This window comes from Cebus imitator, unplaced genomic scaffold, assembly GCF_001604975.1.
Source record: "Cebus imitator isolate Cc_AM_T3 unplaced genomic scaffold, Cebus_imitator-1.0 Scaffold127, whole genome shotgun sequence".
Lineage (NCBI taxonomy): Eukaryota > Metazoa > Chordata > Mammalia > Primates > Cebidae > Cebus > Cebus imitator.
Genome location: NW_016107442.1, coordinates 994420 through 1021283, shown reverse-complemented (window position 1 = coordinate 1021283; position 26864 = coordinate 994420). Strand labels below are relative to the sequence as shown.

The window sequence follows — 26864 nt, the reverse complement described above, 5'->3', positions numbered from 1 at the left end:
AAAAAAAAAAAAAACATTAGTTAAACATGAATTGTGCTAGAAATTGGGGATAGAAAAGCAACGAAGACAATTTCGGTCTAGTAAGAAAGATAGGTAAATACATTATAATGAATTTTAAAATTAAGATAGATTTGTAGGCAAGGTTCACAGAACATTAGAGAAATTAGATATAGACAGCATTTATTCATTCGTTATATTCATTCACAGGGCACTTCCTGTATACCCGCTACATTATGCTTGAAGCCGGAGAAATAAAAAGGGGAAAGATAAAGTCCTTATCCGGAAGAAACTCACAGTCTAATGAAGATGCTTCTGGGGTGGTAGTCAGGTGGCAAGGATGGAGCTACAGGAGCACAGGATTACGGAGCCTAGAGTGCTCAGACAATGCCAATTTAGTGTTACACAAGCAAAAAGTTAAGGCTTTGGGTTGGCAACAGTAGAGGATGCTAAAGAAGAGTGCTGTGGACAGGTTCAAAGGGATTGGACTTAACTATGACAATCCAAATTGTTGCTAGTGGAATGCAATGCAAGGGGATATGCATTTTTCTGCAGCATCAGTTTTGTCATAATGTGGAGCATAAAATCTCCACATTAAATAGTAAATAAAATTTACTATTATTTTTACTATTAAAAATAATATGCACAAATCGTGATTTTTGCTATTAAAATGCAGATATACTGTGAAGAATGAAATGGCATATAAGACTAGTAAAACTCTATTGTTAACGAATTTCCACAGCTAGGGTTATGAGTTAGCTAGATAGGACAGCAAACTACAAGGAAATCCCACAGCTGGGCATGCAGATGGCTTTGGCTCTCACTCCTGAAGACTCGTGGGGAGTTAGTTCACAGTCTTCAGCTTTCCAGGGATCTAGGACAAGATAATTGAGGAACAGTGAGGATTAAGCGTGCGGGAAAAGCCTAAGAGTTAAGCTCATAGACTGGAGAGAGGTTAGGGCGTGGGCGATTGGGAACCCGTTATCTTTCCTCTGCTCTCTGCAACTCTTACTCTAAAAACATCCTCCACCAGGTGCCCCTTTGTAGCGAAAGACAGCTGCCCTCTGAACTCCTGGCGCCTGGTTGCCTGGGCAACCGCTTCCGGGGCGCCTCCACGCCCTCTTACTATTGGTTTAGAGGACGCAGCGTGCGTCTGACGTCATTTCGTGGCGCGACCAGATACTGGGGCGGGCCTCGTGGGTCTTCATTTCACATATCCCGGGGCGGCCGGTGGCTGGAGCCGCGGCTGTTGGGAAACCAAGCGCCTGCCATAAGCCCCACCCGTGAGGGGCAGGTGGTGTGTGGATCGCGGCGGGAGAGAGGCGCGGTAGGAACGGGTCCCCAGAGCCATGAACCGCGGGTACTGGTGTCCCGTCCGGGCTCTCTTGCTTCCTGAACTGTTGCTAGGGCCGCCGGACCCTGTTGCTAAGGATTCTTGAGAACCTGAGCGCTTGGAGTGTGGAGTGTGCCCCTCCTTTTCTGGGGGATTCAATCGAGAGTAGCCTTCGTTAACCTTAATTGACACTGGTAAACTCCTTCTCCCATGGTCCCTTTAAAAAAAATCTCGCTTTTTTCTTTATTTTTTGTTTTTCTGTGTTTTCCTCTTTTGCTAACTTTGATAGCGTCCTGGCCCTGGACTCGGCTTTAAGTATCTAGAAGTGAGTGTAGGAGGGGTGGCTGGGAAGATGGAAAGCGGATTCTAAGACCCCCTAAGCAGATTTTACGACCCCTTAATACTTGCCCTTTGCATTTACTTTATGATTTAAAAAAATAAAAAAAAAGGATTGGAATAATGAATATTAGGCTTAAGGTCTGCCTTTTAGAATTTTACAGAGCTTTACAAATGGAACAGGGTGTCTTTAGTGGGGCTCTTACTACACTTTTGGAGCTTTCTATACCTGGATTAGAAAGCCAGAAAAAAACGTGGCCTCTGCTGACTGAGAATTTAACAAGCAATTTAGTTCATGATCCAAAAGCTGAGTGCGGGAGAAATAAAATACATACAGGGAAAGATATAGGCTGTATCAGCTGTCCAAACAATGATAGAAAGTAGACTTTCCTACCATTGACACGGATTCCAGCAGTCCCTTGTAGATAGATGACCTGTAGCAGCCAAGGAAGCTTTAAGGGGAATGTGAGGATTTCATAGGGTGGTTTGTTTGCTTTCTGATATTGTGTCATAGTTTAAGTGTTCCAGGTTAAGTGGATTTATGGATTCTAATATCTATAATTAGAATTTTTATCTTGTTTTGTAAAAGAATGAGCGATGACCTTATGAAAAACCAGTTAAAAGTGTTACTGAGGATAAGATTGATTGCATTTTCTTTAACAAACAACTCATGCTCCAGGTTTGTCAGTGACGTGTTCCCAGGTGAATAGTATTTTAAAAAATTGACCACACTTGCAGTTTTTCCTTGGTGTCCGTGGAGGATTGGTTCCAGAACTCCCTCCCTCCCCCCAGCCTCTTTCAGATACCCAAGTATGTACCCATGCTGAAGTCCCCCAGTCTGTTCTCGGTATCCGTGGTTGGGTGAATCTGTAGATGTGGAAGCCGAATATATGGAGAACCAACTGTAGTTTGTCCTTAAGGTAAAGGATAAACATTTTTAAGAAGTGAAAAAGCAATTGTTTTGGAATCCTCTCTAATACAGGATTTTGAAAGGAGATGTAGGTGTGTTTCCGTTACTGTATGTGTATTTGTTGCTGAAAATTACATTAGTATATTGTATATAAAAATTGTCCTGTTTACTCATAAACTGTAGAAGCTCAATTTTCAGAAATCTAGTCTGTTTTCTAATGTGGCCAGAGAATTGCAAGTGAGTTTCTGACAGTTTATTTTGACAATTTGAATGGAAGAAAAGTTTATTACTGTACATCATTTTCTTGGAGGTGATTATTTTGCTGTTTTGAAGTTGACATAATTTCATGTTTTCTCATTAGTCTTTCTGGTATTTTGCTCCATAACTTTTTCAATGTATCTTTTACTGTATTGTATCCTCTTTTGTTTTCTGTCTTCGTATTGATAATACCCCTCCAAACAAAGTTTGAAGTCAACTTTTTTTTTTTTTTTTTACTGCAGGAGTGAAAGGGAAACAATGCAGAAATCAGAGTGCTCTGGAGGTACACAGTTGAAAAACAGAGTAACAGGTACAGCTTTGCTTTTTAAGAGGCCAAGTTTGTTTATGACACTATTGTGGGTTACAGGTGGAGGCAGGGTGAACTTTATTGCTTTTACCTGCTTCTTATTGATGTTGTTTTGTCCAGGTAACGATGATCAAAGGACATCATCAGGCACACAAATAAAACACAGGAATGCAGTTCAACGAAGCAAATCCTCATTGTCAACCAGTTCTCCAGAGTCTGCAGGAAAACTTCATCCTCGACCAAGTGATAAACTGAACCCTAAAACAATTAACCCGGTAGGTCCAAAATGATTCGTAACTCACTAGATTTTTTGATGGCATTTCGCACGGCATTGAACAATTCTGGATGCTGTCCTGCGTTTTGTCCCTGTGCTAGTTTTGAGCTAATGATGAGAGAAGGGCATGTGTTTGTTATGATGAGCGGAGATAATCAGTCACAGGTGGCAGTGAGTATGGAGGTAAGACACAGAAGTTAACCTGTTTGGGTTATCGCATTGTAGGGCATAAAAAACTGCATTTTAGCTTTAGATTTTATTTGCTATGCTGTTTTGCTTTCCAATATCAATGAATAAACTTGTATTCAGTTGCCACAGAATGCCTTTCCTGCTTCCATAATTGCATAAAGGTCTCTGACCATTCCTCTGTATTGTGTAAATTAGCTCTACCAGAAGTCCTCGTTGTAGTACTAACCTCCTTTGCTCTCTCATAACAATTTAACGAGATTCAATAAACATGAGATTTATGCAATAAAAATAAATATTCAGAAGTGAACACACCTGTGCAACACCAGGTGTTATTTGCTCTAGGCCCAACTTTGGTAAGATGTTAGTAATTTCAGCCTTTGAAGGGGATTGTGAGAGTGGCTGAAGCTCCTGACTGACTTTAATGGCAGGTAGAGTATGGCAGGTACTTAAGGAAGCAAGGGTATAGTGAGCTCTCCAAGACAGAGAGTGTCTGACTTGACAAAAGAAAAGTGAAAAATAGTTTGAGCAGCTGTGTTCCTTTGCTTCTTTTTGTAATCTACAGTGTCAAGGAAATTGAATACCTGAAGAAGGCCCTGACAATCTTGTTGCTCCTACTTTGCTTATGTTTAGTTGAGGGAGTTTATGGTGACACTTCAATATTCTTCCTCTCTTTAAAGAACTCTTTGAATTAACATTTAGTGACCTTAGTCCTAAGGTTTAGTAAAAATTGAGGAAGGTTTTGGGAAATAATAATTAAATAGTTTGACCTGAGAAAAGCATGTCTAAGATATGTAAAGCCTACTGCTGTAAAACAAATGAGTTGGAAGTCAAAATAGTGGTTACCTTTGGGCTGGTAATGTTGATAAACAAGTGTGTTCATTTTTTGTGAATTCACTATTGTGATTTTTGTACATTAAAGTGTATACATTTTAAATATTTGAGTTAAAAATGTTTTTCAAATGCTAATTCAGTGTAGAATGGTATGTAACATTAAGGCAGAGTTGAAATATTGTCTGATATTGTTAAAAATTGACTGGGATAACATTTTTCGCTTTAATAGACTTGGTAAAATTTGGTTAAAATTGATAAAAGTAATCCATTAATGAAACAAATTCTGATTTTGTGTGGTGTGGAAGATGAAACCACGATTAATCTCTAGAACAAAATTGAAATGCAAAGAGAGGGATTGTTTAGCGTTTCAATCAGAAATTTAGTTTCTGTGGGGATTTTGAAAATTTAGGGATTATTTTCATTGCTTGTAAGAGCCAAAAAGATAATTTTCTTGTAGATGGTAGAAGTAAAATATGTTGACAGTATAGTATGAATTTCTTAATTTTTTCCCCATATGTGTAGTACTTTTTCAAATAACTTTATCTGTTATGCTTATCAGAAAATAATTTTTAAAACTTATGTTTCCTTATCAGCAGAAATTGTGACTAGATGAGTGAAACATTCCTATTGTGGTGAATTGTTACACAGAATATGGATTGAGTTTTGGATATGAATCTTTTATTTAATTTGAACAAATTTCCACCTATGTGCTTTTACTCAAAATTCATGTTTTCCAGAGGAGAAAAGAGCTAATTCTAAACTTTAAGCACCTTTAAAAAGTACTGTCGTGTGTGATTAAAAGAAAAAGAAATTAGTTATGTCTTTAAAACAAGTCAATTTATATTTTGTAATTTAGACAACTATTTTTCATTTGATTATATTAAAAGCACCATGCGATAAAATACTTTTTTGTTCTTAAATTTTCTTCAAGTCTCTGATCAATTATATTGAAATTATTTATGCTGTGATTCTTTAACTGTTGTGATTGATCATCTCTTAAACCATCTTTGAGAGTAGGTATAAAGTCAATCTGTTAAAGTAATATATAGCAAAACTGAAAGATTGTGAAGTTGTATAGCTAAGAAAACACATCCGGGCATATATTTGTGAGAATCTTCTCCATCTTCAATTCTCTCCCTCCTGCCCAGTTCAATCCTTTGTTTTTTACGGAAGCCTAAAGCTGGTTTGGAGAAATGACTATCCACACCATCCATATTTGGCTGGAGGACAAGTAGATGTGCAGGTGGCAAAAAACAAATATACTTCTCCTGTACTTAACACCCCTTCTCCATTTAGTCCTCACCTTGAAAGGTCACAGTGGGGAAGAGGGTAGAAAAAACTATTAATACATATATGGTTTCAGCTGCCTTCAAGCCTTCTGAATCGTTAGGGGTAAAAAGAGATGTACAAGGTGTAGTTGTGGTATTCTAGTAGTGAGAGGATTGACGATTTTTCTCATTTGTGTTGCTGAGTAGAAATGGTGCACTTTGATACTAGCTTGGCAGTTTGAAAAGCAGGATGGCCATTTGCTTCTGACCTCAGAAGTACAGGTGATAGTAATATTTTCATTTTTTGTTTTAGTTTGGTGAACAGTCACGAGCCCCTTCGGCATTTGCAGCTATTTACTCTAAAGGAGGTATTCCTTGCAGGTAAAATCAATATGATTTATAACTGACCAAATTACTCAAAATCATTGAGTAACATCAATACAGTATTCAATTTAAATGTATTGAAAGTTTTATTTACTAGTGAGGTTGAAATAAAGGTGACTTATTCACACTTTGTTTTGGACTGGTATAGATTCCTGGATGTTGTTGAAGAAAACCATTTAATTCCAATATACAGTTATTGAGATCTGTGACAAACCATCAATTAGTTTAAGAAATTTACTTGACCCCTTTTTCTAAAATAATCAATTTAAGCATTCACAGACTTGGGCAAATTGCAAATTGAAGAATCCTATTGTTGGTAAAATGGAAATTGTCAATTTAATGAAATTGTTTATATTTCTTAAGCACCTATGGCCGATTTTGCTTCCTTTCAGATATAAGTCTTGATACCTTTCTAGACAGATGTCAGAACTATTTTTTTTTAATGGATAATGTATCATTTTAGGATTTATTGCTATAAAGCATTTATTTCTTCAAAGTACATTCACTTTTAGCCTGTTCTAGATTATAGAAAATTTTATTTTGATTGTGGAAAGAATCACAACATTTATTTTTGTTCCAAAATTCAAGAAATCTAGATTGTAATGGTATTTTCAGATTTGGAGTGAAAAATAAGCTCAAGAAATGTTCTTCAGTTTATTGTTATTTCACATTTAGATTTAGAATTGAAACCCTATTTTAAGGTTCTTAACTCTCTGCTCCCCATCCCTTAACAATTTATTGTTGCAAAAATGTAAAAACAATTTTACAGAGACATCTTGCTCTTAAGAAAATAAGCCTAAAGGAGTCAAGAAGTTGAGAACGTTACAAAGGAGTTCAAAGAAGCATTTGAGAATTAAGTTCACGATCATAATTGTGATGATAGTTCCTTGAGTGTATTTGTACATAAAAACTTAAAAGTTATTTACTGTAAATATATACAGTTTATTGCATGTGAGTTATGCCTCAAAAACTGTTAGAAGCAGAAACCCTAATTCAGGGGCCACCACTTTGTAACCCCTCATGAGCTATTTTACCTTCCCGGCCTCAGTTTTCTTCTCTTTAACAGAGATAAAACTTGGTTTTGCCTTCAGATTATTAGTGTTAGAGTTACATGATCTATATCTGAAAAACAATGTTCCTTGTAAACATTTTTAATAATTACTGCATTTTTTTGTTTGCATTTTTCATTTCTGTAGATTACCTATTCCATATCACTGAAAGACATCACTTGGAACATTTATGTTAAGATTCACAGATAGCAACATGCTTAAGCACCAAAATTGTAGCCTTAACACATGTTGGGTTGCCAAACAATTTTGCTGAAAGATTAGTAATTGGTAGGATTATTGACATGGCTTTGTAAAATGTCCTTGTACTATCTTATAAACTTTATGGTATTCCTATATGTTACAAAATAATTCTGTGGTTATACTGTATGTTTCATGATCCCTGCTTAATATATAATTATATTTTTCTTGTTGCATTCACTGTCTTTTATATTTTAGATTGGTACATGGTTCAGTAAAACACAGATTACAGTGGGAGTGTCCTCCTGAAAGTCTTTCGTTTGATCCACTTCTTATTACTTTAGCTGAGGTAAATATGCCATCTTTTCTGAATATTTCTCAGGAAAAATACTTGAAAAGTTGCATTAAATGTTACTTTGCAGTTTGTCAGTAAATTTCATTCTGTCCCTTTGAAAAAGGAAGCACACAATAGGCATTGAAACACCGCACCCCCTTAGGAATTTGTAGATAAGTGGATGAAATATTTATACTTATTTCAAAAAAAAAATATATGTGGACTCATAATGAGGAGAAAGATTTTTTGGTACTGGTGAAATCAGGAAAACATCAGGATTTAAACTTAAAACTATGTCAGATAATGGTAAGTGGTTCTGTATACAGCCAATCATGCTGACATGTTGTGTTCCTTAGGGAATTGATACCACCTACCTAAATGTTCTTTTGGAGAACACTCCAGCTCTATGCTTTACTTGTGCATTTCTAGTACAATATCATGGAGGTGGTTTTATAGACTATTTTTAAAAAGCTTCTGATAGATTCCTTTATATAATTTAACATTTGTGTCAGGAAAAAAGTTGGAGTTTTAGCTTCAAGTCAATCATTGCTATCTTCTGTGAATTTTATTCCTAGAGTTAGAATAAAAAGAGAAATGAATTAACCAGTTGTCTTGTATTTAAACTTTTAATTACCTGCCTTTTTAAAAGTTAATTTTGTTGTCACTATTAAGAAACAGTTTTCGAGATACTAGCAATAAAACATCTGAGTTCTTTCACTGATATTTTTATTTGGATTATGTTACTACTGTGTGACTTACTATGGCAATGCCTTTTTCGGTTAGTATCATTTGCCTTTCCGAGAAAACCAGTGGGGTGGACCAAGTGGGAGCAGAATAGAAATAAGTAATTTTGCCAATTGAGATTCCTTGATTAAAATGAAACATCAAAATCTCTAGTTCCTCCTTTAATTTTCTAAATATGTTTACTCTCTTAAGAGTAATCAGTAACTGATCAGTTACTAGCAAAAACCGTACATTTTTGTTTCTTAATTTATCATTTACTATTACAAGCAGGGTATTTTTATAGGTAGCCTATTTGGAAATTCATTTTTGTAGTTGGTGTTAAAGGTTAGGCTGGGTGCTATGGCCCATGCTTGTAATCCCGGCACTTTATGAGGTCAAGGTGGGAGGATCATTTGAGCCCAGGAGTTTGAGACCAGCTTGAGCAACATAGGGAGAGAGACCCTGTCTCTTAAAAAAAAGAAAAAAAAAAAATCACATTAGCCAGGCATGGCAGAGTGAGATGCTGTCTCAGACAAACACATAAACAGAAAATGAGTGATGTTTCCTTAGTTCTTTTTTAAACCTTAATCCTTTTATACCAGGTAGTGAACCATTTTTTTTTTAGGCTAATCGGAATTGGTGATAGCTTTGAAAATATAATGTAGCTAATCACAATACACAGGAAACGCTTTAATTTGGGATATCCTTAAAGGGACTCTAGTTTCTGTTTAAAGTCAGCCTGTTACATACCTATTGTCTAAATGTCAATGCTTTTTATTCTGTATTGAGTAGATTTCTATCTTTCTCCTGTCCTTATTTACTAATGGGTGAATAGTGACAGAAAAACCACTGTTGAAATCCACTTCAGCCTTTAATCTGAGATTTTTTTCTCTCTAAAATGAACTGGATACAGGACACTGCTTAAATGACGGACCCTGTGATCCAAAATGATGCCCTTGTGGCTGGCAGGATATGATGGTTTTCAAAAGTATGACAGCTTCAAAGAAGAGAAAAAATTCTTGATTACTATTTAGAAGCAGATATTTAGGTCTGAAGGACAAATTAGTTGAAAATTCGTATTTCTAAGCATGATTTTGCAGCTGATTATATTCATAATTAGTCAAACTGAAGGAGTTTACTGTTGATTTTTGTTTGTTTTGCTTTATCTTTTTTAAAAGATAAAGATCTTGACTTGCTGTACTTGGTTATATCATAAGAGTACTAACTGTTCCTAATGCCTTTAGGGTGAAAGGCATAGTGAGAAATTACAGTTTTTTTTTAATGGTTTCATACTGCGTTTCCATATTACAAATGACATGTAAAATCTTAACATGCCTTTAAAATGCACATAGTATGATACTTGTTTTCGAAAGATGTTAATATAAAATATTTAAATATGGAGGAAATTTATTTTAGGAACTCATTAAGTCATAAAATCATTGTAAATGTAGGGGAATCTCATAGTCATGCATTCATAAAGGAGTAGTTATAAACATTTTAAACTCATTTGCTCTGCTTTCAGAAAGTGTTTGTACGTAAGAAAATGTTTTTCTTATCCTAGTGAGTTTCCCTTCGTGTTTTCTCTATTTACCTCTTTTCCTCCTTCCATTCCCCGCTTTTCCTTCCTTCCTATTTTCTCTTTCTTCTTTACTTCCTGTATTTTTTCTTGCCTCACCTGTTTCCTATTTCTTTTCTTTTTCTTTTATTTTTTCCCTTTTCTTTTCCCTTCCTTCCCTTCTGTGGGTAGAAATTACTCCTGTCTCATATACAGTTGGCCCTACTTATCCATGGGTTCCACATCTAGGGTTTCAACCAGCCACAGATGAAATCTATTTAAAAAAATATAATGCAACAATAAAAAATACAAATAAAATGATGTAATATAAAAATTATTTATGACAGTTACATTGTAATAGGCACTACAAAAATCTAGAGATTATTTAAAGGATATGGAAGTATGTCCAGATACTATGCTATTTTATATGAAGAACTTGAGTTGGGTATCCATGGGTTTTGGTATCCACTGGGGTCCTGGAACCAGCCTACCTTGGGATACCAAGTGACCCTTTGTCCCCCAGTTTCTCAGTATAATTGAAATTGTAACTGCTGAAATTATAATCATGAGTAGGAATAGAATAATGAAACTTTTGATTTTTGTTTAGGCAGGTAAAGACTGAATTTGTCTGTTATTAACATAATGAAATGGGTAGTAAATCATGTTTCTTCTTGGTTTTTGTCAGGGTCTGAGAGAGACTAAGCATCCATATACCTTTGTGTCACAGGAGGGTTTTAGAGAATTACTTTTGGTCAAAGGTGCTCCTGAAAAAGCTGTTCCTTTGCTACCTAGACTGATTCCTGTGCTAAAGGCAGCTCTGGTATGTCATTTATTTTATTGTACTTTCTATTTCAAAACATATGATGGAAAAGAAAGCTGTAATATATTTAGACTATTTTATGCCTTTTTTACTCCAAATTAAATACAAATTAGTCCTTTACTTGTGATTTTGACATATTTGCAGAATTAGGCTACTGTTACTCAGAGCCAGATGGCTACATACTTGAAGACACTTTTAGAGGATGTACTAAAGGTAAATAGGGACGTTGTAAGTAATTAGAGAAAATAATGAATGCCAAATCAGTCTTTCTCTATGCTAGATATATTTTAGTTACTGCTTCAGTCAGATCAAAACTTTGTTTTTTGCTTCTAGATGTCCTGTATTGAAGATTATTTTTTACATTCTAGATTTTGTTGACTCTCTTCTGATTTTAAATGTTTAATCTTATGCTTTTCTCCACCTGCTTGTTGTTTTTTCTAACCTATCTTTCCTTTTATCATTCCTCTCTTCCCTGATCCCGCTACACCCCCCAATCAACCAACCTTACAGGTCCATTCGGATGATGAAGTGTTTGAAAGAGGATTGAATGCTCTAGTTCAGCTAAGTGTTGTTGTTGGTCCTTCTCTAAATGACCATCTGAAGCATCTGCTTACAAGCGTAAGTACTGCAAAGATTAGATAATGGTTGGCTGTATCATTCACCGTCCATATCTCTTCATGCTTTAATAGCTTCAAATCTTTAAAATAACTCAAAACCTTAAAAAAAATCTCATTTTTAGCAAAAAATGTAGAGATCATTTGTAAAACATTTTACTAATGGACAGTATTACCTTTTTTTTTTTTTTTTTTTTTTTTTTTTTTTTTTCTCAATGGAAAGCACCTACATGAGCAGGGTTTAGGGGTATAATAAAAACTAAGCTGGCTGGGCATGGTGGCTCGTGCCTGTAATCCTAACACTTTGGGAGGCCGAGCTGGGTGGATTTCCTGAGCTCAGGAGTTTGAGACCGGCCTGGGCAACGTGGTGAAACCCTATCTCTACTAAAATACGTAAAATTTGCCGGGTGGTGGTGTGCGCCTATAGTCCCAGCTTTGGGAGGCTGACACAGGGGAATTGCCTGAACCTGGGAGGCGGAGGTTGCAGTGAGCCAAGATTGTACCACTGCACTCCAGCCTGGGTGACAGAACAAGACTTCGTCAAAAAAAAAAAAAAAAAAGCCAAAAGGTGAATGGATAAAAGTTAATGAACAGTAAGATGATATTTTGCTCATGTTGATTAACTATAAATTATAAGCAGTGCTCATATACTGTCTTGTGTAATTACGTGTTAGCAAACTTTTTTTTTTTTTTTTTAATTTTTTTCTTTTTCATTGTGGTGTTCTAGTGAATCTGTAAATTGCATTCAGGAAGAGACTTTTTCCTGATATGTGTAACTTTAATCTTTACTATAAATATATACTGGGACACTATGCAGCTCACGAGGTTCCCAAGACCACTCTTAAGTTTGATGATTTGCCAGAAGGATTCAGGGAACTCAGGAAAGCTGTTATTCACTCTATGGTTTCTTACAACAAAACAATAAAGATTAAAATCAGCAAAGGTAAGAGGCACAGAGGGCAGGGTCCAAGAGAGACCAGGCATGGAGTTTTCAGTTTTCTTCTCCCAGTGGAGTGGTTGATGCAGCGTTTGCTTCTTCCAGCAGCAGTGTGTGGCAACGTGCATGGAGTATTGCCAACTAAAGAAGCTCACGTGAGCCTTAGTGTCCAGGGTTTTTATTGCTGTCTGTCATGCAGACAAGACATTATGCAGGCAAGGCACATGTAGTGTGGTTGACATTAGTCAACAGCCTCTCTAGAAGTTGAGCTAATAACCCTCTGAACCAAAGTTCCCACCATAAATCACATTGTATAGACTGCCTGGTGTCGCCCTAAACTCCCATGTTGACAAGGATACTCTGTCCGGCGGGACATTCCAAGAACTTAGAGGTTACATTCAAGAGCTAGGGGCAAGGGCCAAACATTAGGCAAGGGAAATTCTATACCGCCTACCTATAGAAAGATTGAAGTCTTAGGTAGGACCTCCCTGCCTGCATTCTTCTGTATTTCACAGCTGAAGCATGATTTTGATCATGGTTCCACTGTTTTTTCTTGGATCCTTCCATATGAGAGATACTAGAACTGTATTTTTAGCTTCCTATTCCACAAATAGTGTAATACACCCCAGGAACCACCTGGTTGACATTATTAGAAATAGGGTTGATGGTGACTCTATCAGGATAGGTATACTTGTAAGTGGTAGATGAAATTCCACGAGGTTTCAGGTGGGCAGAAGACATAGGATAGATTCCCAAGCCTTGACATATGAGAAGCCTTGGGACAGAAGAAAGAGAATCTTGGCAGATATTTGCAAGCTTCAGGTCAGGAAGTGTGGCTGACCAACTACAGGAATTTCACACTAGTGATTAAATTACTCATTCAAATATTCAGTAGTTTAACAATCTCTTGCACTCTGCACTCTCCCCTTCTATTTTGTTCCAGGTACACCAAGCATCGAGAATATAATTCAGAGCAGAAACAGGCATGCTCTCAGCCCTTGTGGAAATTAATTTTGGTTTTGGTTTTGGTTTTTTTGTAGGTGGGTGGGGTTGTAGAAATAAGCAGCACGGACATCTGCTGAGAAAATTGGGATGGAGTCAAGGGCATGTGAGATGTAGAGAAAAGGAATCACACTAGCTCCTTCATCAAAGTCAGTCAAGCAAGAATCAGAACCTTAACTATCTAAATAGCCAAGTCCCACCTCCAGTGGCAGAAAGAAAGGGCCAGATTAACGATTGTGTAAATTTGTTTTGTTTTTTAATCTTTCTGGGTTGGTGGCATTTATCTTAGGTCACTTGCATTCCTCCTCAGAGCTCTGCTTTTCCTAGTCAAGGAGTGACTGAAAGGGCCTCTAGCTTTCCTGGGCTGTGAGCACTTTGGGAATGCTTAGACACCACCCTGACCTTCAGATTCTGGTGTTAAAGAGCTCTAGAAACAGGTTGTGTGAGGGTTAGTTGCTGGTCTCTTAGCCACTCACTATGAGACAAACACCACTGAGGATGTCAGTGAGGTGCTGTTGGACCCCCCTTCATCCCTCACCCCCATCTTCCACACCCTTCAGCCTCAACGCCTTCATTTTCATCGGGTTTATAGACTTTTACATTAGATATTTATTGGAAGAAAGGGTACTCTTCTAGAAAAAGTTTTTCAAAACCAGTTATTGAACCTCTCTATACAACTCATTTTTTCCTCTATGCAAAATAAACTATACCTTTTCTGAGCCGCAAATGTATGGGACTTTAAAGAGGGAATAAATCACCTGAAAATCTTGCTTAAAATGTAGCATCTGGGCTTTTCCCCTGAGATTCTGATTAAGTATGGTGTGAGACCCAAGAATCTACATTTTTAAACAGCATCTCAAGTGATTCTGATGCTAATGGTCCATGGATCTGCCTATGAACCTCTGTGCTATACAGGGTGTATACAGATTCAGTAGGATAATGCAGTCTGAAGAAAGCAACTGAAAGACGGTAGAGGGACCTTGTCCATCCCCAGAGCATTCACTGTTACTAAATTACTCATGTAAATCCTCCATCCTTTGTCCTCTCTTCCCATTTTATTGTGGGAAAATGTGTTTTAGAGGCAGAGCTTTCCATCATGGTCCTCCAAATGCTCTTGCAAATTACAAAATCGCAAAATATGCTATTTTTTAGAAAACTTACTACAGATAGCATACTGTAGCAGGTTTTATAGGATTGGTTTTACTTACGAGAACGTAAATTCATTGTTTTTTAAAACATAGAGGTACCTACCTCTTATATGTAAATTTCAGTGAGATGCTTCCTAAAAGAAGCCTTGAAATCTAAAACAAGGGGTGCTCCTGAAGATTTACTTATGTGTATGGTGAACATGGTTAATTTTAAAGTCATTTCATTTCCCCCCAATCTTACTTTGAAAGCTTTCCAAAAGGTTAATGGACAAGAAATTCAAAGAGCCAATCACCAGCGCATTACAGAAGCTAGAGCAACGGGGCGGAAGTGTAAGTAGAACATTATTCCTTAAGAGTCTTTTAAGAGTCTTTTTTTTTTTTTTTTTTTTTAACTTTCAGGCATATTACTAAATTGACTATATACTTAACAGGTACTTCTCATTTCAGCCACAAGTAACTGTATGAAATTGATGCTGTTATTTTCTTTTTAGAGCTCAGAGTTTCTGTCTCTTGGTCACACTGTTTTTCAAGTCCTGCAACTCAGACTCAGGTTGAATAAACATAGGGCTTGTACACTTCCACAGTGCTTAATATGGCACTGCATGTGGCAGAGCGGTACAGTTTTTTTCTTTATTTTCAGTGGTTTAGTTCTGACCATTGAAAAGTTCAGAAAACCAAAGCATTAACTTAGCTCATTGAGGAAGAATACTTTTTCTCTTTCATTTGCTGTCTTTTCTGCCTCAAACGTCTAAATGATTGCACTATTCTAAGTGCGTGCATACCCTCACAGGTGTACACACACACAGACACATGCACACAGTGCTGGAATAGTTTAATTGATTAGTCTAACTTTTCAAGGTACAAAAATATGCAGGATTTCATAACTATATGGTGTCAGATTACTTGATTAATTGAATTTTCAGCATTTGAAGGAAGCATTCAGATAATCTAGTCTTAGAAATATTTTCATAAAAGCCATCTTGCTTTTGGAAATTTTCTTTAATCGGATCTTGATAGAATTGCAGATGACTGTCTGAACATTGCAGAACTTAGTTTCATTCTAGGTACTTGCTAAAGGAGTTAATTATAAGAAAATCTGTGTGATCATATACAGTTTTAAAATGACAAACATAAAGCTTTAGCAAAATTACCTAATTTGACCAATTTCAGTGAATTGTTTCATTATGTTCTTTCCATGATGGATGCCTAGAATAAAGTTTATAGGAGGAAGTAAGTCCCTAAGCCTACAAGATAATGAATTTCTTTGTTGTGTTTGGGTCCTAGGCAGAGAATTAGCATTCAGAGACCTTGTTTAGGAGATGTGCAGAACCATCCCCTAGTTAATCCCATGTCAAGGAAATTCTTGTTTGCTCCTCTGAGAATTTGAATGCAAAATATATTTTTCCTTTCTTCTGTGGAGTGGAAGTAAACAGAGGCTAAATAATGATGCCACAGCTTTTCAGTGGGAAACCCTCCCTAGGTGGTTTTCCATATCCTGTGAGCCGATATGGGAGATGGGACAAGTGGAAAGGGACAGGACCAGCATGTTAGATTTCGTGGTGGGAGTGGAGGGGGTGTGGAGGAGGAGATGGTATGCATGTAAATAAAGTTTAGAAACAACACATTAAGATTTGGAAGAGGAACACAGAGGTGTAGTTGACCAATCTAGGATTCCAGAAATATCAAATTCTTTTGTTACTCCATCTTACTAGCTTTGAGTGTTGCTAATACAGAATTTTAAAAAAGATTTTGTAGTTAGAAGCGCTATTATTTATTTTCTTCTGACTCCTCATGTTTCTTCCTTCTTATGTCGTACATAATATTTTAATAATGATTGATGTAATTAGAATAGAAAATTTTCTATTGCAATTACATGCCAAAGACTTTCTTGGCTTAATTGCTGTGTGTTAGCTTCCGCTACTTTGTAATCCTTCGTGAAATTAATGAATACTCTTCTTTCTCTTCTAAAAGCTTATGTATCTCTTTCTTTAAATGTTAGAAATAAGTCTTTAAAAATGAGTGTTCTCCGTTGTGGTTTCTCATTTCTTAGGACTTGTGTATATAAATGATGGAACTATTCAACCTCTGGTACACGAAAATATCTGTTACAGTCACAGTGTTACTTTCTTAGAACTGATATTCTAAGAAAAATCAGTTGAAAAATCAGTTCATTCTTAGCCTGATTTTATTTTTTTCTAAGTGAAATGCACATTTATTTTGGGAAAGGCACAACACAAACACTGATCTTTGTTGATTATGTGGGAACTTATTACATGGCAGGTACTCTGCTTGAGTACTTTTTAGATATGAAACTCATTTACTCTTCCTAGTCATCAGAGAGAGATTTTGTTATCTCCCTTTAAAGATCAGGGAACTTAGGCACAGAGAGGTAATTAGTCCAGGTTTGACAAAGAAGTGACTAGTAGATGCTATATTCAGATACTGGTAGTCTGGCTTCTAACTACTGCTCTAGTTAGATACTAAAAAAGACAGTCTATATTTTATGTAACTCAGTAAAAACACTTCTTATGTCATCATTTTGTTCTCATCCCTTTTTGTTTGAGTTTTGGATACTTTCTAGGCATATTCCTGCAAATGCAATACCTATTAGGGGAACTGTGCATGAGAGTAACGATGCTCAATTTTTATTTTTCTGTTGACAGGGAAGCCTTAGCATCATCAAATCTAAAATTCCAACATACTGTTCCATATGCTGTTGAAGAAGGGAGCCAACAAACATTGTTTTTTCTTCCTGGTGACATATCAAACACACCCCAGGTACTCATGGAACCTTTCTTCCATTTTGTTCATTTGTAAATCACAGCCACTATTTATTATTCACTAGCTTAAGATGAATATACACTGAATCAAAGTTATTCATCAACAAAAAAGTTACTAATGGAAAGTTATTAAAATAAGTTCTATATAGTATAATTTTGTGAGGTTTATTTTTTGTATTTTTATTATTTGTGTGAAGAACCATTATTGAGTTTGTAAGATAAGATGTATTTTCTAGTGCCTATTTATAATACTTTTTTTGTAATCAGATTTGTAGCTGTGCACTTATTTTTCTAGATATTTTGCCATTTCTTGGGTTTCATATTTAACAAGGCTGTAGAAATTTAAAATAGTGAACAAAAGTTTGTGAATACACTATTTTAAAATTTTTTTTAAAGAGAGAAGGGGTCTTGCTTTGTTGCCCAGACTGGAGTACAGTGGCATAATCATAGCTCGCTGCAAGCCTTGAATTTTTGTGCTTACATGATCCTTTCATCTCAGACTCCTCATTAGCTGGGACTATAGGCATGTGCCACCCTGTCCAGCTAATTTTAAAATTTGCTTATAGAGACAGGGTCTCACTCTGTTATCCAGACTGGTCTCGAAATTCTGAAAGCTGTCCTGTGCAATTGACTTCCAAAGTGCCGGGATTACAGGAGTGAGCCACCATCCCTGGCCCCATGAATATACTATTAATTAGTGTTTGTAAATATGTGTTTTATAATGTACAATGCATGGAAAATTTTCAGAGTATTCTAGTTTAAGACATTTTTTTCTAACTGTGAATTCTATTACAAGTATGTTGTTTATTACAACTCATTACAACTACCTAAATTTTTGGTGTTAACTGTATTTAAGTAAATATTTTTGCATTTCATAGCCAGAAAATACTGATGTTCACATAAAGATACTCAGCAATTAAAAATCTGAAAGCTCATATATGCATTCATTGATTTTTGTTGTGCTTACTTACGTTTAGCAATTGATTTTTAAGGAGTTTTTAAAACATCATTTAGACATAGTTCAGAATTTTGATGTAATAGAAGTGATTCCCTCTGCAAGAGAGGAGTAGAGGAGAGGAAGAAAAATGGAAAACAAGAATAAGACCTTTTATCTTATGGGCAAAAGGAGAGGCCATAGGGCTTTCTGTAGTTACACCACATCCAAAGCAAAACAAGACTCGGATGGAAAGGAAAAAGATTGGTCTTGTATATAGGAGCAGCAGTGTTGCATCTCGGAAGCTTTGAAGAATGCCCATTCCTCACTCTATTCCCCAAACACCTGGAATGAACTCTGTGATTCTCATTTCAGATATAATCTCACAACTGTAACTTGAAAGAGTACAAGTAATTTCTGAGGATTCTTCATGTAGAAATGCTCCTCCTCCCTCAGAACTTGTCTGTCCTGAATCTATCTGGCATGCTTTTTCCACAGGTCTCTACTCTCTTGTCACATCCTCCAATCACTGGATACAGCAGCTGTCTGCTCGCTGGCCTTGTTTTTACCTGTTTTCATTGCATTTAGCACCATGCAGAGATATCTGTGATCTAGAAAATACTATAAGAAAAAGTATTGTTTAAATCTAATAATTACAAAATTTCTTGAAAAAGATCTATAAACATAGACAGTAGAGTTATAAACATTTTATTTGCTTTTATTTTTTCTTTTTGAAATACAAAATGTGCACATTGAGTTTACACAAACACGCGATGGCAAATTTCAGTGTACAGGTATTGTACTACTCTTAATTTCTACACTGGTGATAGCAGGGCAGCTTTCAACATCCTATCTCTACACCAGAATAGATACCTGATTATTGTTGCAAAGACAGTGGCAAATTTCCTCCTTCTGTAGCCTCTTGGTCTCTGTGATATTTCTACAAAACAGGGAAGATGTGTGTCTTTAGTAATGTGGCAACTTTATAGTTTTGGTTAAGATCATTAAAAATAATCTGAATTGTTGGAATTTTATGATGAGCTAAATCATACTGTAATCTGGATTAGTTGTTGAGAACTTATTTATTTTCTACTAAATCTTGGTAGTAATTCTCAGTGTAATGGAATCACTGGTGCTTTCAAATGAATTTTGCTTACTGCTGGTTCCTAGTAGACAATGGGGGTAGTCAAGGTTTCTTTGTCCCTGAATGGCTTGTAATATAAACATGCTGTAAGGACGTCGGGGAAAGAGGACAGATTTGGCCTTGCTGTTAGGAGTCCTTGTTATTAAGCATTACTATATACTGGCGGATAGAGATCCTGACCCTTTGCATACGTCTGTAAACATCCTTGTTTTGTTTGATGCCTTCTTGACCTTCCACTTGATACAATAGAAAACAGCCTATAAGATTGAACAAATCCAAAATTATATAGGCCTTGGCTGTAATATATTATGCAAAATTAATTGCTTATTAAAATAAGTTTTATTAGGCATATGCTATCTGATAATAAACTAATTGTTAAGTGTTGTTTTAAAATTCCAGATAAATTAATTTCTAACAGAAGGCGGGAAGGCCACAGAAACTGGAACTGTGTTTTAATTGTCATAATCTTGTTTACTTAAAGTATGTATATAAATGGAATTACAGCATTCAAACATGAAAATTAATTTCTGGAAATTAAATGCAGATGTCAGTATATTAGAAAACCATTCAAAATCCTAAGACTGAGTACATACAAATGAGTAGCAAAAAACACTGGTATTTTAAAATCACTGATATGTGAAAGCCTCAATAATCCCATGGCTAAGGAATCAATAAAACTATATGCCAGATTGTTACTTTTGAATATTCACAGGGTATGAAATGAGTTAGAACATCCCATGAACTCAGTGGCATTATGTAAAGGATGCAGATTTATAACTGAGAAACTCAAATCTTTTGGGGATTGCTTTATATTAAAACAAAGCTTGTTTGCATAATAGGCTTCAGTGTCAAGCTGAGCAATCTATGCTAAAAGTGGTAGCTCCAACTTTAAGTGTGGTAGAATCGTTCACATTTGTCTGTTGGATTGAGGATCTATTTGACAAGTTAAATCACATTTTCAAAGAGCTGCATGGAGCGCATTATGTTTTCATCCTGTAAGGGAGAAACACAGAGTGATTAAATTCAGCCTATCTTCAAGGGAAAGTATACCATTTGCTCTTAAGTATTGCCTCCCACCATCCACCTAGGCCAAAAGCTCAAATATTAAGTGTTTGCAAATGTAAATGCCATCGTGTCTATTTTCCACATAGATCACTATGAAGGAGGACCCATATTATATGTTGTGGAGTCTACTGACCAGGCATTAAACCACTTTAACAACTCTTACTTGGTATTTAGAGGATATTTCTCAAATCATAATGCCAAAAAGGAAACTACAGAGGCGCAAACGTAAATCAAAGCAATGAAAATTTTGGCATTCTACATAGATCACAGGTCAAATCACAGAGATTTTTATACAGGTACAAAGAAGTGTATGTGTGTGTGTGTGAGTGATGAGCCAGCAGTTCGTGAAGATTGGGTGCTGGAGCATAGGAGGCAGGGTGTTAGATTAAGAGGGAACATGTTTGCAGTAATTACCTCTCTTTCTGTTTGCTAGTGATGGCTAAACCTGTGTGGCCTGAAGGAGCCTTTTAAAATGAATGGTCTCAATTACAGAGAAAGGATTGGGGAGCAGAAACCACTGCCCAGTGGCTGTGTTCAGTTGAGCATATTCTTTGAAATGAGTTAGGGGACACAGCACTTGTCAGTTTCATGTGAATAGCACTTACTGAGCTGTTTATGGTAGTGGTAAATGGTGGCTAAACCAATAATAGCTTCCACTGCTAGAAACCAAGTAACAACATCACCATCAAGCAGCTTAATGTCACCAAATTAATTCTCAAAGACCACCACATTGAAGTCCAAGTTGAGAAACAAGCAAACGTCCAGAAAGGTAAGAACAGCAATTTAAAAATAGAAAATTGTAAGCAAGAACGGATTTGTTTTCATGATTTTTTTTTTTTTTTTTGAGACAGAGTCTCTTCCTGTTGCCCTTCGTTCTAGATTACAGCGACACAATCATGGCTCAAATGGGCTCAAGTAATCCTCCTTCCTCAGTCTCCCAAGTAGCTGAGACTTCAGGCACATGCCACAATGCCCAGCTAATTTAAATTTTTTTTGTAGACCTGGGGTCTTTCTATGTTGCCTACGCTGGTTTCAAAATCCTGGCCTTAACTTACCTTACTGCGTCAGCGTCCCAAAGTGCCGGGATTACAGGTGTGAGCTACTGTACCAGGCCTTAAAAATTTTTAATTGTTCTACCCACACATCAAGTCAAATAAGTCTAAGTAAGCTAAAACTGATTTCTTAGATAATAGGCTACTACTTGGAGTTCTCTTCAGAGAAAATTTTCCACCGTTTATTTTTTGTGACTAAAGACCATTACTGAGTTCAGCCAAAGTTTCTTGTCTACAACACTAAAACAGTGATTTTTCCCTAAGAAGTCAGATAAAATTTTGGCCTGTTGTGATGCATACTTGGCTATCTAGGAATTCTAATTCTATGGCGATAATGATAGGTAATATATGAGTTATGCTAAGTCTGGGCAAAGAGAAATTCAAATTTCATATGTTTTATCCTCCATGACGAATACTCCCTAAGGAATTTGGGAATCAAAAACACAGTACATGTGCAACTTTTGTATCCCCAAGGCTTCGTACATAGCCTGACTCAGTAGGCACTCTTCAGTGTTGATTATATCAATTGGGGCTTGTTTTCAGAGTGGTAGGCTTATGTTGCATGTTGTAGAAGTGGTAAACTTAGGCATGTGATCTTTCTGTTTTGCCGTTCATGGTAGCTAGCTGGTAATCCTCAGTTTAGTTGATGTGATAGTTGAAGTGACAGTTCTTATACTTCAATTACTTACTTTTTGGCAGCTTTCAATGAACTCATCTATGGTGACGACCCCATCTTTATTTTTGTCCATTTTCTATTCAGGAAGAAAACAAAAAATTGTATTTAGACTTATCCCTTAATACCCTCGCACCTGAACCAAATGAGCTGAAGCTGATAAAAAGAAAGCCTAGCTGCTTATTTCACGTGGAGGAACTGTTTCACAGCAGGAACCAGTAGTTTCTTAGAGATAAAAATGTAGGGCCAAACCGTTTTAGGCTGTTCCCTTTTCAATATGGTGTGGTGAAGATTTAGAGTCATTCTGTCCTAGGCAAAATCCTACCTTCTAGATATGACAGAGCTTGGGCAATTTGCTGAAACTTTCACAGCTTTTTTTCTCATCTGTAAAATGGGATTAATGAGGATTTATAGGATTCTTTTAAGAACTGAACGAAAACAAAACATGAGAAAACTTGTGAAACATGAGAAATGTTTAGTGTTGTATCAAGGATTTAGTGAATGTTCAATAAGTGTAGTTATATAAGCATTATAAATTCAAAACTAAAGCTATTAAAAGGATGGTAAATGCTGTTTTGTTTCAGTAAAAATTATTTTCCTTTGCTTTCTTTTGAATCATCGAGCTGCTTGGCAAACATCAGGACTTTATCTCCTACTTTCGTTCCCTCTTGATTTCTGTTTTCATTCCTACCTGAAAAAATGTTTCCACATGTTGTCTGGGAGCATCTTCTTTGAGGACAGGATATGTACATTTACCCATCATGTCATATATTGCTTTCATTATGTCAAGCATTTCCTGAAAAGTAAAAGGCACTTGCATGAGGCTGCACATATATATGAAGAAACCAGTCTAAGAAGCTCTGACGGATGTTTCCTACTCAATTTTAAATTTTTGACTGTTTGTTGGATTCTTTGTTAGATGACTGTTTCTTGTCCCAAAGGAAAAGCCAACAGCAGAAGAATCAGAATGTAAGAATTAAATCTGATCTCTTGGTTTCAAAATGATGCAAATTTCCATGTATTTAACATAGGAAAAGAATATGCTGGTTTAATGTTTGGATTTCTATAGACTTTAGGTAGACTATATTTAATTGAATCATTATATATCTTATGTGTTAATTATCATTTTCCATCTGTTGAGAATAAAATATAATGCACACCATATATTGAGAAAAAACACCACTTAGAATTAGTGAAATTAATTGGTAAGTAAGTCTCAAAGATCAGTAGGATTTTTGTTGTATTTTTTCTACTATGGCTTTAACTGAAGACATACCTGAAGACTAGTCAAAATATTTTGACCCTGGGAAACACCTTGAAATTTTATTAACTTTTTATCTGAAACAGTCTAATTTTTGCCTTACCATTTTCATTCTTATGAGAATAAAAATAATAACTTAAACATTTAGATTTATTGTTGCACATTTGTTTCACATGAAAGATCTCTTGATTAGGTTGATAATATAGATCTAACGTATATTTACTTTTAAGAGTATTCAATTCTATTATAAATGATAAAGTAATTTGTAAACAAATGAAACCTTTTAAGATGTTTTGAGTACAGTTAAGTAGCAAGTAGTTTGTTAGACACAGAATTCTTGAGATGTGTTAAACAGAGATAGAAAGGAATTAAAGAACAAGAGATACTTAATATTCCTGAGGTACCTGGGTAATATTCATGGTGTAAAAATATACAAGAAACACTATATAGGATATGTTCTATGTATGTGAACACTTAATAGTCATGAGGTCTTAATTTGGCACCCATTGTCAACCTATTCTAGCCCCAGGTGTCTTCTGTTCAAGAAACGCAAATGAAACCCATTATTACTTATCAGACTATACTTGTAGCCAGGCACACTTGAACCTGTGTCTGTACAGTAGTGAAAGTTCATGTCATTGGCAAGTGTCCCAGGGCATCTTTTGTCTGTAGGGCCACTTGCTCAAAACTCAATTCTGAGGGAGGGTTTTGAGGCAGATAGAGATGGGACATAGGCATACTGAGCATGCCCAGGATTCAGGGATTGTGGTCTTTCAACCCCACTTGCATCCCATCCTGTGTGGTTAACTTCTCCCTTTCCCTTTACTTCTTGCTGTGTTTTAAATTAATCAACTGTGTAATATGAGTACCTCAATTTGGTCTGTGAGCCTTGTTTCCTGGATAACATGCCTCTAAGTGCATTTGGAGACCCCACCATGGCATCAGGTCATTCCACGATCTACATGATTGCAAAATTGCATTTCATTATGGTTCACATGCTATGGTGAAAAGAAAGGCTGCAGGCTAAATATTGAAACATGGCTTGGATACATTTTCTTTCTAGCTGATTCCAACCATGGTCTTTATTCCATTCACAGTATTTATTAAGATGCCAGCAGGAAACAAGGGTATAATCTTTATGTGTTTATATATTTACTTTGGAGCTTCACCATAAACTATTTCTATTCCAGATTTTTAATTACACGTCCTTCTTCCACTACATAAAATATTTTGGATTTCCTGAAGAAAACTATTTTCAAATTAATAATTGCAATTGTTTAATATTTTAAAATTAAGAAATGAAAATGGTCCAAATTATAGCTGGGTTGGTGAGGCATCCCTTACCTCTTTAGTGATATAGCCATCTTTATTTATGTCATACAGATTAAATGCCCAATTGAGTTTTTCTTGTACTGTCCCCCGAAGCAAAATGGAAAGACCTTTGATGAAATCCTAAAAAGAAATAAAAATACAATTTCACATGACATTTCTAAAAGAAAAGGCAAAGAAATGATGGAAGCAAGGGCTACAACCCTCTGGATTTTGAACCACTTATTTAGCAAAATGATTGATGTGTTACTGGTTGTCTATTTTTCAGAGTTCTTTGTGGGCATAAACCACTCCTTAGTCTTAACATTTTTATCTTCTAATTGGAAACTGAGTTAAATCAATGGTAGTACTGGAAATTGTAACAGTGGATCCCCACACAACAAGAAACTTAAGTATAAGTGGTATTGGCTTTTCACTGCAAGTGCCCATGATTTACTAAAAGAATCTAATAGTACAGTCTTAAAAAAAATACAAGTGCACACATAACACACTTCAGTGAAAAAAATTTGCTAACAAGAAATGTGGCTGTCCATAAAAGATAGATATAACAATTGTGGTCCTTAATTAGAAATCCAGTTATAATTTACATGGGGACAGTGGGTAAGAGCATGGAGCTGGAGAGGACACATTGCCTGGATTCATTCTCCAGCTATGCCACGGGATGGCCTTGTGTCTTCAGGCAACTTAACATCCCTTTGCCTCAATTCTTATATCTGTAAAGTGGACCTATTGTTAGTATCTACCTCTTCACAATTTTCTGAGGATTTAAAAAGAAGCTGCTTGAAATTGACAAATGGGATCTAACTAAAGAACTTATGCACAGCAAAACAAACTATCATCAGAGTGAACAGGCAACCTACAGAATGGGAGAAAATTTTTGCAATCCATCTGAGAAAGGGCTAATATCCAGAATCTACAAAGAACTTAAACAAATTTACAAGAAAACCATCAAAAAGTGGGCGAAGGATATGAACAGACATTTCTCAAAAGAAGACATCTGTGCAGCCAACAAACATGAAAAAAAGCTCATCACTGATCATCAGAAAAATGCATATCAAAACCACAATGAGATACCATCTCACATCAGTTAGAATGGTGATCATTAAAAAGTCAGGAAAAAACAGATGCTGGAGAGGATGTGGAGAAATAGGAACACTTTTACACTGTTGGTGGGAGTGTAAATTAGTTCAGCTATTGTGGAAGAGAGTGGTGATTCCTCAAGGATCTAGAACTAGAAATACCATTTGACCCAGCAATCCCATTACTGGATATATACCCAAAGTATTATAAATCATTCTACTATAAATACACAAGGACACATATGTTTATTGTGGCACTGTTTACAACAGCTAAGACTTGGAACCAACCCAAATGCCCACCAATGATAGACTGGATAAAGAAAACGTGGCACATAAACACCATGGAATACTATATAGCCATAAAAAGGATGAGTTTATATCCTTTGCAGGGACGTGGATGAATCTGGAAACCATCATTCTCAGGAAACTTAACACAAGAACAGAAAACCAAATGCTGCATGTTCTCACTCATAAATGGGAGTTGAAGAGTGAGAACACATGGACATGGGGAAGGATAGCATTAGGAGAAATACCTAATGTAGCTCACAGGTTGAGGGGTGCAGCAAACCACCATGGCATGTGTATACCTATGTAACAAACCTGCATGTTTTACACATTTATCTCAGAATATAAAGTATAATAACAAATTCAAGCCTTAAAAAAAAAAAAGGCTGCTTATAACAATCCCTGGCAAGGACACTGGCTATGTAAGTTTTTCTTAGTGAATGGAACCCTCCCTTTGTATCCTGGCTAAGCTGGTTTGATTGCATTCCAGACTGGCCAGATTAACTTAATTCATTTAGATTTGTTGTTGTTGTTTTGTTTTTGCTGTTTGTTTTTTGAGACAGAGTCTCACTCTGTTGCCCAGGCTGGAGTGCAGTGGCACGATCTCGGCATACTGCAACCTCTGCCTCCCAGGTTCAAGCTACTCTTCTGCCTTAGCCTCCTGAGTAGCTGGGACTACAGGTGCTTGCAACCACATCCAGTAATTTTTGTGTATTTAGTAGAGATGGGGTTTCACCATGTTGGCCAGGATGGTCTCGAACTCCTGACCTTGTGATCCGCCTGCCTCAGCCTCCC

General features: G+C 36.3%; 2 protein-coding genes and 1 long non-coding RNA gene across 9 annotated transcripts in view; 1 reads left to right on the top strand and 2 right to left on the bottom strand.

The window, feature by feature from the left end:
- Nucleotides 1–1073, bottom strand: part of LOC119473005 — an 11292-nt gene extending 10219 nt beyond the window's left edge. The window contains exon 1 of the long non-coding RNA XR_005202169.1: nucleotides 943–1073. This is a non-coding gene — a long non-coding RNA (uncharacterized LOC119473005). The remainder of the gene's footprint in view (nucleotides 1–942) is intronic.
- An 83-nt stretch (nucleotides 1074–1156) lies between these two features.
- Nucleotides 1157–18190, top strand: PACRGL (parkin coregulated like). Of its 4 annotated transcripts, XM_017540610.2 has the most exons (10): nucleotides 1157–1324; nucleotides 1405–1524; nucleotides 3077–3144; nucleotides 3262–3416; nucleotides 6017–6084; nucleotides 7593–7683; nucleotides 10632–10766; nucleotides 11277–11384; nucleotides 14717–14797; nucleotides 17131–18190. In XM_017540610.2, exons 3-10 carry the CDS (start codon nucleotides 3093–3095, stop codon nucleotides 17185–17187), a joined length of 747 nt encoding a protein of 248 aa, XP_017396099.1. In that variant the 5' UTR covers nucleotides 1157–1324; nucleotides 1405–1524; nucleotides 3077–3092; the 3' UTR covers nucleotides 17188–18190. The 4 variants fall into 4 exon arrangements, with proteins under 4 accessions (XP_017396099.1, XP_017396098.1, XP_017396097.1 ...); XM_017540609.2 differs by lacking the exon at nucleotides 1405–1524; XM_017540608.2 differs by lacking the exons at nucleotides 1157–1324; nucleotides 1405–1524 and adding an exon at nucleotides 2508–2586 and having other exon boundaries at nucleotides 14728–14797.
- Nucleotides 18191–18875: 685 nt separating this feature from the next.
- KCNIP4 (potassium voltage-gated channel interacting protein 4) overlaps nucleotides 18876–26864 on the bottom strand; it is a 974830-nt gene continuing 966841 nt past the window's right edge. For all 4 annotated transcript variants that reach the window (XM_017540614.2, XM_017540612.2, XM_017540611.2 and 1 more), the window contains exons 5-8: nucleotides 24721–24828; nucleotides 22807–22911; nucleotides 22132–22194; nucleotides 18876–20318 (exon numbers count right to left, since the gene is read on the bottom strand). In XM_017540614.2, coding sequence (XP_017396103.1) covers nucleotides 20271–20318; nucleotides 22132–22194; nucleotides 22807–22911; nucleotides 24721–24828 — 324 coding nt within the window. In that variant the 3' untranslated portion in view covers nucleotides 18876–20270. The remainder of the gene's footprint in view (nucleotides 20319–22131; nucleotides 22195–22806; nucleotides 22912–24720; nucleotides 24829–26864) is intronic.